Genomic DNA, 20,364 nt, shown 5'->3' with positions numbered 1-20,364 from the left:
ATGTAATTTTAAACTAGTTAACCGATTGTTTTTTTGTGGAAAAAACATATCAGAAAGAAATTATCGATAGGCACAAAGGCTGCTCATTTAAGTTTTCAACATGAAGCTTTTATGCATCATTATCTGTTTAAGTACCTGATATTGCAGCAGCAGGTCATCAACCAGTGGTGCAGTGTGGGCTGACACACGCACAAGTGGGTTTAAGGCTGACAGCTGTTGTAGGGAACATGTGGCTCGATTCTCACCAAGATTTGACTCCTTCAGGAAAAACTGGTGGGAAAAGGAAATCCCGGGTTGACAAAACAATCTCAACTCAAGGGCCACCTACTCGTTTGTCCTGGAGCTTTTGACTGTATCACACCGTCTTCCTCTGCAAACTGATTGTCATGAAATGGTAGAAATTTCCCAGCTCTTGAATCTTTTTGTCAAGAGCTGTTTCCGAGGCCAGGAATGAATCATCAAACTCAAAATTACAAATTGTATAATATAATTTCCTATTACACTCCCCCCTAGCAGCTAGGTTCATTTTATGGTGGCAATTGACTGCATATGGGTGAAAGTGAAAGTAAACTTCCTTTTACTATTATTTTAATTCCTGGACCTGGACCCGGTCTTTTAATTATGTCACGTGTTATTATTGTTAAAAACAATCGTCCCAATTCTGACAACATTAAAACAAACAAGCAATATCCAAAAATTGAATCACTTTAATTGGGTTACTGTACTTGGTGAGTTTGGCAGTTGTTGCTCTAACAGGGAGTCGTTTACCCCTAAAATATGTATGTGTTTAAACAGATCAACACCCCAGAGTCAGTACCTGGGAGGACAGGTCGGTCCACGTTGTGCAGCCATCGTCCTGGACAGTGACAGACTTGACTCCGGACAGGATCACGTTCTTGGCTATTTCTACTCCAAGACCTCGCATGCCTGCTATGAGGACGTCGGCCGTGCCCATCCGCTGCATCGCCTCATGACCCAGAACATACCTGTGCAGGCGAAAGACAAAGTGAGTCCGTGCGCCAGCGGTGAACCCGAGCCCTCACCGGTGTGTGCTGGTAATACGCACAGCTGCCTGGAGTAGAATCCCTCGTCGATTTGAGCGATTTCTGACATGTTGCACTTGCACTGAACAAGCTCCGATATGAGTCCGATACTAGTTTGGACTGGAGGGATCCGCTGGACTAACACCTGACAATACAGCAAACCAGGATGAGAGCGTGGATGGGTGGCACGAACGCACAAATTGCAAAGGTTTCAATCAATTTATTTCACTTTCGTTTCTGGTTGGAGAAAGGGGAAACATGTCCTGGCCTGGCCACTAGAGGGCGACTCAGGAGTGTTTACCGAGTTGTAACCGCAATTCCCACCTGTTCCTGTGAAAATCTATTATATTATAGTTTACAATCCTTGTTTTTGAATGTGGGTTTTAACGTAGAACTGGAAGATTTGAGAGTGACTCTTTACTTTAAATGTATTTATTTGCTCATTTTGGAAAATCTGTAGCTCTAAATGAAGATGAATTTTGTTGTTATTTCCTGGTAACACCTGAGGCCTTACAGCCCAAAACTTTGGAAACCAGTTTTCAGATATCTATAAGAACTTGTTTTGTATAATAACTCACTCAAAAATGTATTCTGCTTATTGTTATTTCAACTGGATGCTTGAATTAACGGTGCAGAATGATGTATGTGCAGAGTTTAACGCTTGAAGGCTGTTTTCACATTCATCCGCTGAAGAGGGGAAGTGTATCGGGTACTCACCATGGATCTGAGTGCAAGACGTGTTTGTACGATCCTGATTTGAACCATAACTAGTCTGGAAGCCAATCATAGTCCAAGATGCAGCTTGCGCAGTTTACGCAAGTGCTGTGGAATACACTGAGAATGGACTTACCAGTAAAATAGGAGATGTCTTGTGTCCAGGAGTTGTGTACACTTTTGGAATTGACAGCATTTGCATATTCATACATTCTGGATTTCTCAATGAGACAGAAGATAAAGGCGTAACTTTAGGATTGTTTTAATTAGTTCATTTTTTGTTCAAAAAACATATCAGACACAAATTAATATTCAACTGTTAGCATTTATATATGTAATAAAACATGTCTGGAGGGGGTCTTTAACATTTCCGTGCTGGTAATAACAAAGATACACTCTAGTATTGCTTAATGTGTTTGTCCTTAATTTCAACAATCTCTGGTCTGGTGAAGAGTCAATGAAAACATCATTCAGAAGAAAGTATTGCATGCTTAAGAGTGACCGGAAATGATTCACCGTTGAGTATCAAGTAGAGGCAACAGACGGCAAACCACTAAGTTGACTGTGGTGTGTGAATGAGTAATAGACGTATTCAGGGTCTAAAAAAGAACCAGAAATCAGTTTCAATCTCCATATGACGGTTTAAAATACTGCAATACATCATAGAATACAGAGCATTTTTTTCTTGCACAATTTCATAAAATATTGTGGTTGTAATCTTAGTGCCACTGTTAAGATTTTCCAGTAGTAACTTGTTTTTCTCCTTCTTCTTTCCGTCCTTTCTTACTTCGATTGATTGTTTGATTCTGATCAGATATCTTGTAAGGCACTGTTATCTTCTCTTAGCACAAAACACAGTTATATCCGTGCTTGAATGTACTAGATGATTAATTCATGAAATGACATCGGGGCAAGCTGAATACAATATGAGGTATTATGTACTGCTCAATATGAAATGGGGATAAGAGCTTCCTCATTGTCTTTCCAAGTTGTGTAAATGCTGTGATATAAGAATGAGCTGCTGATTTAAGCAGAAATGTAAAGTTCATGAAATAAGTTATAGGTTTATCAGCCTATGTTGTATTTACGCAATGAGAGGTAAAGCTTTGCACCTTCATCATGCAACAGAGTATTTAACAAAGAGTTGTAACCAGTAGCTGATAATCAGTAAGTATAGTGTATTATCAATCATTGTCAGATATGTTTCTCTGACAACAGTTAAGGTTTTCATTTATATTTATGTATGTTTGCATAGACTGGGGGAGCTAACATTTTCCATTGTCTTGTGTGAATTAAATACAGATGATGAGTACCATATTTTTGTATACATACGTAAACAAACAGTGTTTGGTAGACATTCATAAATTAACTTCAAACACATCCTTAAGCACAAAACTTGACTAGAAATGGATCCATTTGAAAAGTATAAATAGGATTATTTGTTTTACTGTGTTTTTACTGTTATAATCACAATGATTTCATTCAGTATTTATTATTTATTATTATTTTTCTCACTATATTAGATAGGATAAAATAACACTTTATCCAAACCTATAACAAAGCAATATTATTTGAAACAGCAGCGCTTCTTACTAGTTTAAAGTTTTTGTCACTCACAAAACTCAGGTTGGGAAAATAACCATTTTATGGCAGTTTATTTTAAAATCTCCTCAGGGAATCTGTCCTCTGACGTTAATATATATATCTGGAGATTCTCCTGCTCAATAACAATACAAAAAAATCCCATGTATGGACCAAATCTAAGTTGCATGGCCCAGTGTAATGGATGTATGTTTGTTTGGTCCCTGCCTCATGAGTCAGGTCGTCGTTGAGTTACACAGGGGCAGATAGAAACTCAAGGACTGGATTTGACGTCCTTAACACACAGTTTGTGTGTTAAGTCTGTGTAGTCTCGCCATACCTACACCCACAGTGCAAACCAGTCCTCCTCAAGCTCCAATCTTTCTCAGTGCCATGCAGCTTTTTGCATCAATTCTTCTGCAGTACTTATCGAACTTTTTCTCTGTAACATATTGATTAATGATACAGGATCCTTGTGGTTTGAGGTTTGGAGCAGTGAAAGTGCGAAGGGTGGGACTCTAAATTGCATTTTCCTTTGGAGGAATATTGTAACGCAGATTTTTCGACAGGCTGTGATTACTGAACTTTGGATTCAGTGGTAAATGTTTAACTTTTGGCTCTATAATGCTTCATTTTGTCAATGACAACATTTCGTTTTAGAACTTGTATGATGATAAATAGCCTAGTTTATAATAGGGTTCAGTTGCCAGTATCCAGCAGGGTCAACTTATTGAATTTTTCCTTTATGTCAATAGTATTTTTATGTATCTCTTAAGGTCATTGCTGAGATTGCAGCTCTAAAAGAGGCGGTCTGACTGGATAGTGAATGCATTCCTCTCATAGCTTCCTGGATGGAGTTGCCTATATTTGAAGAACAACTTCATTCCTCATCTGAGAGCAATGCATTTTTGGCAAAAATCCCCACGGGCGTAGATAGAACAGCTTTTCCACTATGTTTGACACAGAGATGCCTGAGTGGAAAAGGGTTGCAGTTGGTGATAACCGAATACCTTATGGGGAGGAAACGATGGGGGTATTTTTGAGATGGTACGATTTCGCAACTATTGCAGACTTCCCTGTTGCGGGCGCGGCTTGACAAGACAGCACCCACCGGGAGAACACCAGGGTGAAATCAGCAAGTCATAATGACGACAGCAGTTCTGGTCCTCGACTTTCAAAATAAATCCTAAATCGCGCACTCGAGAGCATGTTGCAACGTTTCCCGAGTACTTTTAATACAAGTGGGTGAAACTGTTAATTAAAGGATCTTTAAACTTAGTTGATTTTTTGTGAAGCATACGGTCTTATTGTAAAATCTATGTTTAACCGTTATAGTATAGATATTGTAGTATTGTAAGTAAGTAATTATTATGTAGGCTTGTAATTTTATTACTTTAGCACATATATATTTGCACAATGTTTAAATCATGTCTATAAGGACTATATGGCCTAAGTATTGTAGTGTATAATGTATAGTACTGTGCAAAAGTTCTAAGCACTTTCTTATCCGTCATGCAATACCATCAGAGAGGGACTCAAATGTATTCTGCAACTTGACAGCAACATCGTCAAGTCAGCCTGGGATTACGTGAAGAGACCGACACAACTATTCTCTTTACTTTTAGTGCCTAAAAACTTTGCACAGTACTGGACGTATAATTCATAAAGCTTTGGAAACGAATACCCATAAATTCTTATTTTGTTGTATTTATTATTTTAAATAGGGTAATTATTTTCCTGTTCCATCCGTTTTTCTGTTTTTCTCTTTAGACTATTTCATGTTCGGCTGTAATGTGAATTTCTCCTCTGGGGGGGGGGGGGTCGATAAAGTTGTTTTGGGTTTTTTTTTTTCGTTTTTTTTTTGCCGGGAGCATCAGAAACAAATCGAACCTCCCACCGTGAGGGCTTCGTCCTGTCGGTCTTTTATTGTGAAGGTGAGTGTCACACCACGTTCCCATCCACAGACCAGAGGTTCTCAACGACTCGATGTGGCTCAGTCTCGACGCAAGGTCTGCGCGAGTGGCACTCCGTCGCTGTCAGGTGAGTGCGCCGCCGCGGGTCACTGAGTGGAGCTCCGCCGACGCAGGATATTGCTCTCGTGAAGAATTCACATTTTGGGACTGTTTGAACACATTTCATCGACATCCCAGCACCTTTTCAAAGTGAGGTCAAATGATTTTGTTTTCTATATTTTAGGGAGCGGGAACGTCTGGAGCAGCTATTGGTCCACGTTATTGAATGACCGAGCACACTTTGGTTATAGTTCACGACTCATCAGCTCAGTTCTGCTTTTTCTTGATGATGAGATTTAGATTTCAGCAGTCAGTACATCTTAATTATAGTCATCTTAACATAAATGTTCTCACTTTATAGAGCAGTGTAGGCTACATTTGCTCTTCTCTTGTTTTGAAACTCTGCAATTAGTTGTCCAGTGCCCAGTTGTTTATTGAAATTAGAAATACAGAATAACTACATGATTATTTGCATATATAAGTACCCATTCATTTTGGTGTTTTTACTCTTTGGCAATGTTAGGCTTACTTGTTTGTTTCTGTGTTTATTCTGTGTATGGCTCAAGGGTCCTGAACATTTTTGCTCCACATGTTGCAGCTTGTCATGTCTTGCCCACAGTAGAATCTATCTTGACATTACCACCTTATTTTTCCAGTGGCTTTATCACTTATATAGTTTCACAGCTGTGTCATATATGTGCATATCAAGTTCCATTAAACTTAAATTGTAGATGCTTCAGGAAAAAAAAAAGAAAAAAGGAGCAACTACTTAATCACGGGTCTTAGCGAGAAAACAGCAGCTGATACTTTTTCCTCTTTCCTCCTCATGCTGTATTTCTCGGTTTAAACAAGCTGAACTGTTTACACTAAGTGAGACAACTTCAATAGCAGTGCAACTCCGTTGAATATGAGAATCAAATGTTACTGCTCTGCCTGTTAAATCTCAACATTCCTTGTCTGTCTTCCCTCACAGAGCTCCTGCTGGTTCTCCAGAATGTTCTCTTTGAGGAAAGTCTCTTGTAGGTAGCAATCAATCAAAGTGGACTGTGACGTGGAGATGGTCACTTGGGCTGCTTTGCTGACAGTATGCATATGGATACAAACACAAACTGCCTCAGGACACCACACATGTCCTTCTGCTCCTCGCAGTCTGGTGGACTTCACTGTAAAATACTCCCTCCCCCACTTCCAATCAGACAGTCCTATACAGAACATAGCAGTGCAGAGGAAGCCGCATTTGCCAGAGGTGTATGTTGGATGCCAGAATGTAATAGAGGCAGTCAACTATACTATGAAAAAAATATGGGAAGTGAGAACTGGACCTGTCGGCAGTCCAGAATGTAAAACCTGTCAGGCGTGTGACATAGAAACAGATCCTGGGGATCCAGTGAATACGGACAATGAGGTTCTGCTTTTGGATCCTGCCGAATTTCTCTTTCCATACTTGTACATTTGCGGGAGTACTCAGCATGGGATCTGTCACTTCATCGACATTACCTCTACGCAGCCTGAGCCTCAGTGTTTATACAAAAAAGAGCAAAACTCTCCATCCAACTGTCCCGACTGTCTGGCCAGCCCGCTTGGCACCAAAGTCGCCATCGTCGAACAGGGGACCACAACGTTGTTCTTCGCAGCAGCCTCTGTCAATGACAAAGTGGCACAGAGGTATCCTAGGAGGTCAATATCAGTGGTGAGGCCACTTTCAACTGAAGATGGCTTTCATATGGTCATGAATGGCCTGACAGTGCTCCCCAGTCTACAAGACTCTTACAGGATTGATTACATCTACACCTTCTCTACCAAGGAGTATGTCTACTTTCTGTCCCTGCAAAGAGACAATCCCTTAAAGAGCAATTCAGCTTTTCAGACTCGTCTTGGACGACTGCCAATATTAATTCCTGAGGTGTGGATGTACAGAGAGGTTGTCCTGGAGTGCCGATACGAACCAAAACGCAGGAGGAGACGGAGAGAGGGTTTCAGGGACATTGTGTATAACGGACTACAGGCGGCCCACTTTGGGCGAGCAGGGAAGGACTTAGCCGATGAGCTGGGGGTGGACGGGAAAGAAGATATTCTGTATGGGGTATTTGCAGAGGTGAATGAGCATGGTCAGCCTCAAAAAAACTCAGCCCTGTGTGCCTTCTCTCTGACTAAAGTAAACCATGCGATTGATTTGGGGGTGGAGGCCTGCTGTAAGTCAGGTACAGAGCAGCTGTCCAGAGGTCTCTGCCACTTCCAGCTGTGCCAGAGCTGCCCACATGAAGTGAGTAACTCTTTTTCTTTTCTGTCTGGCTGTCATCAGAGCAGACAAATAGTACAAAGGTCCCTGGTCCCCAGACAGGAAGTGACATATCCAGACAATCACTGTGTAATTAAGTCACCTGTGATCGAAACAATGTTTGCTTACAATTTCATATACTGTCTTGAGCAATGAGGGATAGTATGTTATAAGTGACACTGCAGTTAGAACACAATGTAATTCTTGACTGCTGGAATATTGTATACCTGTTGCAACTGTGATAAAGGTGTGTGTGTGAGAGAGAGCGAGGTCAAATGACAAAACTGGGAGAGGTGGATGACTCATGTGTAACCTGCACATTGCCACACACTTTATCTGCTCTGTAAAGTTTCACTGTTTCTCAGTGAATGGGTTGTAAGTGTTTACAGTACAGAGCTCTGATACGTAAATTGTTTTGATCAGATATGAAATTCAAGAAAAAAGAGTCAGTGATTTTTGCATTGCACTAAAGTAAATTCTGTGGTTCTTGCCAAAGTAATGAAGGTGTGGTCTTGTCCTTTTATGGACTGTGTCCTTTGAGCTCTTACAGCCATGTGTACACCTACAGGAATGGGTGCCAACAAAAACAAGTTATAAACCTACTGATAGAAAGGTGGAATTTCAAGGGGAGGGACAGCGTTAGACTGTGCCTGGCTTTTATGCATGTTATTTGAGTAGCAAATAGGAAGGATATTAAAGAAGAGAGAGCTGTTTTACTCAATCGGTATGCTGGCTTAAACAGTCATAACGCTGTCTTAAAACTGTTAGCATCAGCTCCACGAGTTCAAGTTTTTTTAAAACTGGATGTGTGTGATGAAATAACTTGCATAGCGCGTGCATTCAAGCGCAAAATGCAGAAATGCAAAGTAACTGAAAAGATCAAATGAGGGGAATATAGGGCATGCAACTAGTGGGAAGCAAACAGGGGCCTGCTGGGGCAGGTCAGATAGATTGTCTTAGAGTGGGATGTTTAGTTTAGTTTAGTTTAAGAAATCCTCTCTTTTTTAAAAATAATGACTTTTTATCAACCAGCGTGACTCATGATCTTCCAACCAGTCACACACATCTGTCATCTACTGTTTTACGTGTGAAAGTATGGAAAGTCCAGTTTCGGTGGGTGATGACCTACACTCAGAAACCTTCAGCGAGTCAACATATGGAGCTGGAGTCACTCCTGTTTTATGACCTTATACCTCTCACAGCTTGTTATTATGACTGGAGGTGGGGCTAGAGCACTTCCTCTCTAAATGGAAAAATTAAGATTCTCTCTCCTTACTCCTTCTACCTCTCTTCCTGTCACACACAAGGGTATTCATGTAAATATACTGTATCTGCTTAGAAGGAGACCGGTGCTGATGGGGGCAGATACAGGAATAAGAATGCTGAAATTGAAATATTAAGTAGTTGAGTTTCTGTTACTGACTATGTGCTAACACGTTCGTTCTGTATGTGTTTCACCCACTTGCACAGAGCTCTGAAGGTAATGACACATGCAGCGACATGCCCACTCTGGTGTCAAAGCCATACTACAGAGTAGATCTCTTCAACAGGCAGATGAGAGATGTCCTGTTCACCGCTGTCCTGGTCACCACTATGGGGAATCGCACGCTGGGCCACTTCGGTACCTCAGATGGCAGGATACTGCAGGTAAGAAGATGCCTGAGAATGAAATAGTGGTGTCATTATTTTAATTTTCTTTTTTTTTAGTTATTCTTGCTAATAATAAACAATTTTGCATCCCCTGTCTAAATTTAAAATTTGTATATTTTTACTGTCTGTCAACCATAAGCAGGCGTATATTACGACATCCAAAAATGAAAATCTTTGTGACGTTACCTCTCTGTCTCACTGATTTAGGTGATTCTTTCCACGTACAGGCCTATCGTTTTTGCCAACTATTCTCTGGGAGAGACCGCAGTATCCAGGACAGCAGCTGTGTACTCAGAGTATTCACTTCTCTTTGTAGTTGGCAATAAGGTAAATTTTGTAATAACTGCTGCAGGTACTGCTTATCTTTTGACTGCTTTAATTTTCTACATCTGGCTTACCCCAACCTCGTCGTCCTCTCTCCCTCATCAAGCTGTTCAGGGTGCCCTCTACCGGACCAGGGTGTGCACATTTTATGACATGCTTCATGTGTTTGACTGCTCCACGCTTCATGAACTGCGGCTGGTGTTCGGGAATCTGCTCGAGGCGGCATGAATGTACCTCGCAGTGGAACACAGACTCTTGTGCACCTGTAATAACAGAGGTAGATTTGCTGCTAGCTGTAACTGATTAGCTAATTCATTAAAGTTTAAACACCATGAGTCATAAAGTTACAGTGATCGCACTGACTGGACTGAGATGCTGATGGTAAACCTTTCGTCTACAGTTTTTCCCTAAAATGGCACCTGCTGGTGGTGAGACAGAAGTGACATTGTGCGGCAGGGAGTTTCAGTCTCCTCTGCGACCTGCCATCATCAGCGGCAAAACCCATATCATCACAGTGGGCTCTGGGACCTTGTGTACTGTCCTGCCTGAAAAGAGTAGTAGTGAAGTGTGAGTAGCACAGATGCAAAATACTGTACACACAATGCCAAACATTTTCTCAGCATTTATGTTGGGCGTATTACACAGTATTTGCCGCAATCCAACAAATTAACTAGCCCTGAGTGGTATTGATTAGTTTAAATTTTAAAACATAGACAGTATTCCCCAGTTTTTCATTTGACTCAAGTGCTGATGTAAAAACTTCACCGTCACAGTACGACTGGTATGGACAACAAGTGACGAGCAATCGGTCCTCTCGGCAAAACAATCAATCAAACAAATGGCACTTTTATTTGTCCTGAAATTGCAGCACCGTCCTTGCTCAAATTAATGTACTTTTAAAACTTCCAGAACTTAATGACTAATGCACTGTTATTTGATTTCAGCAGCGCATGCAATGGATGAATAAACCAATACTGACTTCACTGTGGGTTACAGACACATTTGAAGAAGACTACATTGTTGTGAAAACCATGTCTCTCCACCCATGTTTTGGCGACAGTGTATTTTTTGATAGTCCAATAGGATTTTTAATCTTTGATGTAACTTGAGAAGGAGATCTTTCTCAGCCTATTTTAGCAGAAAAATTGAATCCTTGAAGCTACATGCTTGATGCATTCAAGTAATTTGCTTAATCTATGGATTCTGTGGAGCTGGCAACTAGTTTGAGAGAACATTTTTTGAAAATGGTGTAAGTGTTGTTTGATAACTGGCCACATTTGCTGCTATTCATTTCTGTTTGACAAGTTCCTGGCTCACTGGAAAATGTCCATCTATGGAATTCATAGACAAATCATTTCTCATGTCCTAAATACAGGCTGGTATGCAAGATTCAGGAAAAAAGACCAAGCCAGAACCTTAACATCACTCTGGAAGTGCACGAGGGGAAAGTGGAGGGCTGCTACTCAATTGAAGGCATAGCTCGGAAGCTTGGCTTCTCTTTTGTGGTGAGAATAACATCTTTTATGCAATTGAAACAGTTTTTTATGAAATGTTGCAGCAATATATTCTGTATATAATGCAATGTTATATTGGAACATGATATATTTCACCTCTATTTAATCAGGAGCCTAGCATAACAGAAATCAGACCTGACTATGGGCCCATGTTTGGAGGAACAACGGTTACACTGATTGGCAGATATCTGGATTCTGGGATACAGAGAGACGTCTTCTTTGCTAACAAGAAGTGTAACATTCAGAGGTTAGCAATGTAGATGGCTATATCTTGACGTTAACAGATGGTTATGGTCTACACCTCATTCATTTCACTGTGTTCAGATATCCCTATTAATTTAAGGCTTTTAGTACTGTACATATTTGGTGACTGTGATCTGTATTGCTTTCAGTGCTGCTGAAAGAAGTGGGAGTTTATCTTCAGTTGTCTGCCACACAGCAGCTGCATCGGGTGTCGGGAAAGTACCTGTGAAAGTTGTCATTGACAGCTGTCAAGTAACCACCACTAAGAAGTTCTTCTACAGGAAAAACCCTAATATAACCTCTGTTACCCCTCATTGCAGTTTCAGAGGGTAGGGCCCCAATCTGCTCTGGTCTTATTAAAAGATTCATGCTTCAAATTAAGTGATATCTGTTAAAAATATATATCACAATAAGACAAAACATGTTTGTGCAGAAAAGAAGTCAATGTTGTATTAATATGCTCATTTATGCTTTCATACAGGGGCTCCAAGCTGGTGATACAAGGTCAGAATCTTGACTCTGCCCACAAAACTGTGGTTCAGTACACTTCCAAAAATCCACACATGCGATCCCTTCAACAAGTAAGTTAACTCTTTGATTTTATGCTTGTGTAAGACTTCATAGACACAGTACATTATTCAATTCAAACCAGGTTTGGGAACCTGTGTGAGTTTCGGCAATGAATGGCCAGTCATACTCATTCTTTCTGAATATTGCTTTCCTATTATGCCAAACCTTTAGAGTAGTTTTGATTTCAAAATATTTATTTTATTTGCTGACTTCATTTGAGGTCTGTAACGGCACACCAAGTGCCACTCATATGGAGTGCTGGACACCTGTTTTTCAAGAGGAAATGCCAGAGGAAAAGTCTGACATCGGAGAGCTTTGTATTCATATGGATGGAGGAAGTAACCTCTGGAAGAAACGTTTTGACTACCACCCTGATCCCTTGGTCATTCCCTTTGAAAATGATGACAATATATTACTTCTAAAACCAGGAGAGACAGAAGTTTCACTGCATGTATGTTTACACACTCTTACATTGTTTTTTTTCCCCACATGTATTTATGTAACTAGTTTGAGACATTTGCATGTGAATCTTAATAATAGCAATACTTGCATAACAAAATTATTAATAGATGTGCATTCTTCAGTGTATTATTCTATACAAAATACCAATTACCAATTGTCTTTTAACATTTAAACTGTTTTTTTTCCCATATATATCAGCATAGCAAATTGAATACAGTGAGCACGTGTATGAAGATCAAAATGACTATCGGTGGTGTGGACTGCAACGTTCAGGTTCTGTTAAATGAGTTGACATGCAGGATTCCTAAAGGCCTGGTTATCCCCAGCGAGGGATCAGCTGTCAGGGTAAAAGAATCTGCTTTTAAAACATCAGCATTAATCTTAAAATCAACTGATAATAATTTAAAAAATATATAACAAGAGTGATCATCTGTTCCTCTAATGTAGGTGTTTGTGAACGGGGAAATGTTTGATGTGGGTACAGTAGTCTATGATGACAACAACACTGTGATTGTGGGCATCGTGCTGGGCATCATTGCTGCATTGGTAGTAGGTGCTGGCCTTGCATTAATTGTGATGATCCACATAAAGAAGAAAAAAAGAGGTAAGAAAAATCTGCTACTTGATACACTTTCCAAAAATATGATATTAGCAATTGTGAAAACGATTTGTAAGCAGGAGTTCCTAAGGATTGCTCATTCTGTACTGTTCAGTGATTTTCATTTATCAAAAATGTGCTTTCAGCCAACATAGAAAATCGTTTATCAACAATGCTTTCACGGAACCGCATGGGAAGCAACTCTGATTTCTCACCAACAGGTGACTACAGACGAGGTTTGACATCCAAATTCATCATTCATTCATGCATTCATTCATAAACCCATATTAACTGTAAATCAGGTCTTCCATCTATTCTTCACCTTGCCTTTTTCTTCATCCTGCGCTCCCAAAACCTGCAGCGGCCCTATGAGGAACACTATATATTTTATAAATCATTGTAGTATTGTACAGAGACTGATAAATAAATAGATCAATGTAAAACATCAGGGGACAAATTGGTTTAATTTCTCTATATCTTTTTGGTGAAAGTCTGTCAACAAAGCCAAGTTTAATGGGATAAAGAACAACCTGACAAATAAAGGGTAAAATATTCAGAGACTGTAATGGTCCCAGTCAATCAAATGCTTTCTTTGCATTCAAATAAATAAGTGTTTTAGATTAGTTTTTGGTGCAGAATGTATAAATTCAACAACCAACTTAGGTTATATAAATATACCTTTTACAAAGTCTTTTTGGCATGAGTATTACCAAAAGATACAACTTCCTTTGTTACAACTTTTTACCATCTGAGTTTGTGTTTTCGCTTTTGTGTTACAGTGGATCTGTCCAGTCAAACATCAGGTTCAGGAGGAATGGCCTTCCAAGGTTTATTATATGCTGCCAGCTACGATCATCTGTCCATTCCTTTATTGCCACGGGACAATATCTCAATGGTCAGCCTGAGTTCTGATCTCCTCGAAGAGGTCAAAGACGTGCTGATCCCTGCTGAGATGCTCAGAATTGAGGATAGCCAGATAATTGGCAAAGGTAAGTCTCATGGCCTTTATGTTTGTTTGTTTGTTTGTTTTCTTTCTTTCTTTCTTTCTGTCTGTCTGTCTCAATGTCAAATTTTGTTTTGTTGCAGTTTAGCACAGAACTTTAATAACAACCTCTTTTTCTTCATGTGCAGGCCACTTTGGGACAGTTTATCATGGATACCTGATAGACAGCAATAAGCAAGAGACCCACTGTGCTGTAAAATCGTTAAACAGTATGTAAATACATATTATATTAAGGAAAATATCGATATATGAGCTCTCAGCTGGCTGGTAGATTTGTCTGTATAACAGTATGTGTTTTACAAACAGGGATCACAGATTTGGGGGAGGTGGACCAGTTCCTCAGAGAAGGCATCATCATGAAAGGTTTCCACCACCCTAACATCCTGTCTCTGCTGGGCATCATGCTGCCTAAAGAAGGACTCCCTCTGGTGGTACTACCGTATATGAAGCATGGGGATGTGCGTCATTTCATCCGTTCTGAAAAAAGGGTAACTTACGCAATGAAACTTTCTGGACCAGTAGGGTCATGACTGTGAATATTTGCTCTGTCAGAGTTGTTACACTCCCCAGACTATGAGCTCTGGTTTAGTCAGCTCTGTTACAATTTGTTTGTCCTCCACAGAACCCAACAGTGAAAGACCTGATTGGGTTTGGGCTTCAAGTTGCTAAGGGGATGGAGTATTTGGCCCAGAAAAAATTTGTCCACAGAGACCTGGCTGCACGTAACTGCATGTGAGTGTGAATCATACACTGAATACTGGCCCCATGACATGTCAATGGAAAAGCTTCGTCTTTTGCTTACATGGAGGCCATTTCACTATCCGTCGACAAGTTGACGTGTCTTCTATGTGCTGTACTTTAAAGATGTATTTAAGTTATTGAATACCCCCATTGGTTTAATTTAAGCAACAAATTAAGTTTTGGTTGGTATTGTTTTACAGTCAACTACTACTAATATGGGGTTCTTCACAAATTTAGCAAAGTCCAAGCAATAACAATACATTTTTTGTACCTGTAACTTTTCTTAATCATAAATAATTACACACTTTGCTTTTGAGCCAAGTTTAACAACCTAAATGGGTTAAGAAATATGTTGCTCTTGTGATCCTATCAAGTAAAAGGTTCAACAGTGTTTGGTGAAATCATAGATGTTCCTTTTTAAAAATCTGTGAAAGCAAAATAGATTACCTTGTCCATCTGAAGGCCTCTTAGGATGATAAATAATTTTGACACTGGTGGTATAGTTTTTCTATTTTTAGTGATCTGTTTATTTGCCCATACATATTTAGGGAGTAGTTTGACATTTTGGGAAAAAACACCTTTTTGCTTTCTTTGAGATAGTTTGATATTACAATTGATACCATCCTCATCTTCTGACTTTTCTCGCTATTTGTGCAACCCACCTGGGCATGACAAATCTCTAATGGTATCATCACAGATCATCAACACTGATTCTCCAAATTTATGTAAATTTAGTTGTACCTGGCTCCTCTCGCGCTCACCTTGCGTTTAGAGATGTTATCTGAACAAGAACTGGCTGGGAAAATTATCCTCTCTTAAGCTCTCTCCTCTTTTCAGGCTGGATGAAACCTTCACAGTAAAGGTGGCTGATTTCGGCATGGCGAGGGACATCTATGACAAGGAATACTACAGCATTCAAAATCACAAACGGGCAAAGCTGCCGGTGAAGTGGATGGCCATTGAAAGCCTGCAAACACAGAAGTTCACGACCAAGTCCGATGTGGTGTGTATTCTTAATCCCGGCCACAGCAATATGTTTATATCTATTATATTTGCATCTACAAGACTTTGCTTATCTGTTTTCCAGTGGTCATATGGCATCTTAATGTGGGAGCTGTTGACCAGAGGTGCTAGCCCATATCCAGATGTGGACCCCTATGACATCACACACTACTTGTTGAAGGGACGTCGGCTTCTACAGCCACAGTTTTGCCCTGATACTCTGTAAGAATCATAGCAGGACCCTATAAATATCACATAACGATACAAAACAATCACTTCAGCATCTTGTCATTTGAATTTCTTCAGGAGACTCAGTTCTTCAGTTATTATATGTCAGTTTAATCTCAGTTGTAATATATTATTTCTTAAACTCACAGTGGCTGCCATTCAGTAGTTTACTAACCTGCTTACATACTGTATGTATTCAGGCACTTACTCAATCTCTCATTTACACATTTATTCATTCCACAGCTATTCAATCATGCTGACATGTTGGGACCCAGAGCCTGAGTGCAGACCCAGCTTCCACAGCCTGGTTACAGAAGTACAACACATCCTGTCCTGTCTGGAAGGAGAGCACTACATCAGTCTGAAGGTTACCTACGTCAACTTAGACCAGCCAAGACCTTACCCCTCCCTAACTGGATCTGCAGATGAGGCTGAGGCCTCAGATTTGGACACAGATAGCCATGCTGCCAGCTGAGTGTCTCAGACTCTCGACAGGAACAGGATCCGGATCATAGCCGGAAAGCGTAGTAGGTCGTTGATCATGTCCACAAGCCTGAGCGTATGGAAGGTCTGCCTGCTGATTAAAGACACTGTAGGTACTACAAACTCTTACTGAAGCTGAAACAAAATCACGCAGGAAGTTCCCGATCCTACTATATTTTATTTGTAGCAAAACAGAGACAACATGAGGATTGAAGTAAATGTTTTTATTGTTTTCCTAACATCGGTAGCACAAGTGTGAATGAGACAAAGTGAATGTAACGTGCTTTTGTTCTCAGATTTACAGAAAAGGATGTCAGTGTACATAAGGATAGTTTATATATTCTCTAAGTCAGGGTGTCAGACTGTTAGACATCAGGGCCTGTGAATGCTGACTTATGCTCAACGGTAAACATTCCTCTTTTTTTTCTCACATTTTTCTTGCTATATGGGAACATAATATAGATTATATCACTTCATATAGGCTATAGAATGTCAACTTAATACAAGGGTACGTGTACATGTGAAATCAGCATACTGGATGCAGGACAACCCATTTGAAACTCAAAACCTCTGCACCTGCTGAATTATACAGTGAGCTTGCTGTGCTGTTCACATATCAACTGTACCTGTCATTATCACTAGAGGGCAACCAAACCCTCCTTCTAAAGCAATACTTGAGTTGCTGCTACAGTGACGCCCTGCACTACAGCAGACAGCTCAACACAAAGGTGTAACACAAACAGTGCAACTCAACTTATCTCCTGAGATGATTGGACAAATTCAATCAACACAGCAAAACAAATGGCACATTCTGGGGGATGTCTTTGTTTCTAGAATGTAATTAAACTGATCTCCACAGCAAAGTAGAGTAGACAGTCCAAAGCATCTTATAATTTTGGCATTTATTTCTTTTCTCTTGTTTTTTACTTTCAGGCTGATAATGCAGTATGGTTCTACCAAAGAAATTGTTTATGTTGACCATCAATCTTTCTACCAATGAATTTGGTTCTGATATGCTTGATTTTTGTTATTGCTGCATTTCTTTCCTTCCTTTTAAGATCGAGCTGTGCTTGGGTTTGCACTCCAAATGAATACAGCTTATTGAACATACTTGTTTCTAAAATGTGTCAACAAATGAAATGCCTCCCTAGACTTGTTTTTTCTAACCTCGTCCTGAATAAACACTAAGAAAGAATCTCACTGCAAATGGGCAAACTAGATAGTTCCACCTAAAAAATAAACCTAAAATCTTATTCTTAACTGTTTTTTAATGGTATTCTTCTAAACAAGTTGTTCACGCAAGTGGATCATTAGAGCCAGTGAAGAAATAAAGACACTGAGTGCAATGACACAGGTCTGAGGCAGTACAGCTCTTGTTCTTTGCCAAGTGGAAGAGAGGAAAAACACACATTGTTAGAGGTCTATATTTTGTCAGCCCAACTAGAGTGAAAACTGCATGCTTCTGCCTAATCTGTGTATCTAGCGTTTGTAATACTCTATGAATAATTTATGGATCTAAAAAGAGACTTTTTTATCCCTTGCCTTCAGGTTCTGATAAGGTGGCAGTAATAATGACAAGCTCTGGTTGTGTTCAGGTAAAGGTTCAGGATTTGAAAACTAGGTGATGTTTCCAGCTAAAGACTGAACAGAAAGCCAAATTGGTATTTTTTGCTGAGAACAATCGTCACATGAGAGATTTACTTTTATTTAGGACATACAGAAGCAAACATAGGATGCAATGTGCCTAAATGTTTACTGGTGAGTTGAGGATCTGGTTACTGCTGTATTCATAGACTGCACATGATTAAGAGGAGGTGAAGTGGGGGGAAAGAAGGGTTAGACAATAAATAAACATTATGAGTTGTACATGGACCCACAGTGGGGAAAATACACAGCATGTTCCTATACCTCAGCCCTTTAGGTCACCAAATGTAAAGGCTCCCAGATGCCATGAAATAACCTTAAGTCTTTAAAACAAGTCTCTGACTAAATTTCTGGACTCTTCTTGGTGTCCCCTTGCAAATTGATCTCATGATTAATTTGCTACTGCAACTTCTGGGATTGTAATAATGTCGTTAGCATTTAAAATCAAATTTGGCGTGAAATAATGACACTGGCATTGAAATCAAAATTTGAAATGAAAGAGGAAGGATTGGCATCAGCTTTGGGAAAGAAAAAGTTTTGAAAATTAGCATCATCAATTTTCTTCTGTTCTGTTTTGACCACGAATCTGTTTTTCTTATGATTTTTTAATTATTTTATTTTGTTTTATCTTACTTTTTTAGTTTTTTCAATGCCAATGTTTCCCTTTTCTGTTCAGGTTTTGATTTCAACACGGAAAACGAATTTGTGCTGGCCAACTTCGAGGTTTGATCCTTTAAACAGACATATTGTAATACAGTAAATGTGAAGTATTTTTGTAAGGGAGAAAGTAAGCATGCTCAGTCAAAATATGTGTGGATTAACAAGTGTGCTGGCAGGCTTCAAGTGAAACATTGGTGACTTTATAGCCTCCAATTGCTGCTTTTTGAAGCAAAAAAGAGCTGATGACCAAAATATGTTGATTTTGTTGGTGCACAGCTTAAAGGCAGAGCCTGCAATTTATTTGGCATTGCACTTTCATAAAGCTGGGGGACTTGCAAGGGACACATTAAAAGAAAAAGCTGGTAAGTACAGTCGCACCATTATGATGTAAATGTGGCGTGAATTCAAGTCAAGATAACCTGGATGACATCACCAGGGTTATTTTCTCATGCTTTAGAAAATGCTTCCAGAGCCACAGAAAAAAAACAATATACAGTTGTTTTCACAGGCTAAGCAGTACTCCCCAGTGCAAATTGGCTTTCATGAGTAATATTTCCCTCTAAAGAAGTTTGTTTCCATAGGAGCAAATAATTAGCTGAGGAATGATTGAACCAACCATCAATGAATCAACGCCTTGTTCTCAGAAAGAAGTTCCTGAGCACCTACACCAAGTTTCAGCTGGTCTATTTATTCAGAATCACCAGATATACTCCTCCCCACTCTTACAGAGACACACATGCGCACAGACACAAACACACACACACACAAACAGAGCTCATTCCCAACTCAGTGGCACAGTGAGAGAATAGCTGCACTGAGAGCGGACCCCAAAAGTGTCTGGTCTAAAATTCCTTTTGTTGTTTTCAAGTGTATATATTTATAAATATTTTACACTTTCATTTGGTTTCTGGTTTTTAAGCAGGGTTCGGTTGGAATCTGTGAAACTGCACATATCATACAGCAGCTGTTGTGTGATCATGACAAACAGGCAAAGGGAAAAGAAACTAGCTAGTCTTGGCTAGCTGTTTTCCGCCAAGACTTACACAAATTTAACCTCCACAGATGGGAGAATACAAGAAAAATAGCCAGTTAGCACTGTCAGTGTAGTTGCCAAAGTTTAAATCTTAAACTATAGATAAGTGGTGTAGGAACATAAGGAAACTGGAACTGGGTTCACAATCCTCTTATATGTACATCTTTTTTTTTTTCTAGCCAGGACCTTTAGTGATGAATAAGAATGGACCACTGCTTTTAAAGTGCCAAACATGATTGTTGCCAATTTGGCTTAACTGAAGGTGAGTTGAGTGAGCTGTAGCAAGATAACAAGACTAGGTATAAACCTAGTATATGGCTGAACCACTGTTTATCTGTTTGCTTCTCTCCTACTCTCTTTGCTCACATATACATTAATACAGCCGAATTCCCAATAAAGCTGTTGTCATTTACATGTTTTGCTGTTTCTGTTGTCAGACAACAAGACAAATATGAAAATTGTGACTGAAATGTGGCCCATTAAGACGACATGTTAACCAGCAGTCACTTCCAAGCCATTTCCAAGCTGCTGCTTTGCACTGCTAAAACCTCGATTTTATAACCGTGACGTTGTCTGACAAA

At 39.7% G+C, this 20,364-nt stretch overlaps 2 protein-coding genes across 4 annotated transcripts in view; one reads left to right on the top strand and one right to left on the bottom strand.

Moving 5' to 3' along the window:
- The window catches only part of uba7 (ubiquitin-like modifier activating enzyme 7), a 35,694-nt gene extending 34,409 nt beyond the window's left edge, over nucleotides 1–1,285 (bottom strand). The window contains exons 1-3 of the mRNA XM_040116468.1: nucleotides 1,067–1,285; nucleotides 818–986; nucleotides 136–270 (exon numbers count right to left, since the gene is read on the bottom strand). Of these exons, the coding sequence (XP_039972402.1) occupies nucleotides 136–270; nucleotides 818–986; nucleotides 1,067–1,113 (351 nt within the window). The 5' untranslated portion in view covers nucleotides 1,114–1,285. The remainder of the gene's footprint in view (nucleotides 1–135; nucleotides 271–817; nucleotides 987–1,066) is intronic.
- Nucleotides 1,286–5,303: 4,018 nt separating this feature from the next.
- On the top strand, nucleotides 5,304–20,160 carry LOC120783226 (macrophage-stimulating protein receptor-like). Of its 3 annotated transcripts, none has more exons than XM_040116050.1 (21): nucleotides 5,304–5,378; nucleotides 6,324–7,613; nucleotides 9,099–9,275; nucleotides 9,486–9,605; nucleotides 9,709–9,879; nucleotides 10,003–10,169; nucleotides 10,978–11,107; nucleotides 11,227–11,363; nucleotides 11,509–11,688; nucleotides 11,841–11,940; nucleotides 12,150–12,380; nucleotides 12,590–12,736; nucleotides 12,839–12,995; nucleotides 13,136–13,225; nucleotides 13,769–13,978; nucleotides 14,121–14,201; nucleotides 14,299–14,480; nucleotides 14,615–14,724; nucleotides 15,571–15,736; nucleotides 15,821–15,957; nucleotides 16,207–20,160. In XM_040116050.1, the coding sequence occupies exons 2-21, from the start codon at nucleotides 6,408–6,410 to the stop codon at nucleotides 16,436–16,438; spliced, it is 4,131 nt and encodes a 1,376-aa protein (XP_039971984.1). In that variant the 5' UTR covers nucleotides 5,304–5,378; nucleotides 6,324–6,407; the 3' UTR covers nucleotides 16,439–20,160. The 3 variants fall into 3 exon arrangements, with proteins under 3 accessions (XP_039971984.1, XP_039971985.1, XP_039971983.1); XM_040116051.1 differs by having other exon boundaries at nucleotides 5,351–5,500; nucleotides 13,136–13,210; XM_040116049.1 differs by having other exon boundaries at nucleotides 5,351–5,500.
- Nucleotides 20,161–20,364: the final 204 nt, after the last annotated feature.

The sequence above is a fragment of the Xiphias gladius genome, chromosome 21 (genome assembly GCF_016859285.1).
Source record: "Xiphias gladius isolate SHS-SW01 ecotype Sanya breed wild chromosome 21, ASM1685928v1, whole genome shotgun sequence".
NCBI classification, from domain to species: domain Eukaryota; kingdom Metazoa; phylum Chordata; class Actinopteri; order Istiophoriformes; family Xiphiidae; genus Xiphias; species Xiphias gladius.
Note: the sequence above shows the minus strand (reverse complement) of the source record. Positions and strands in the feature narration are given on the sequence as shown.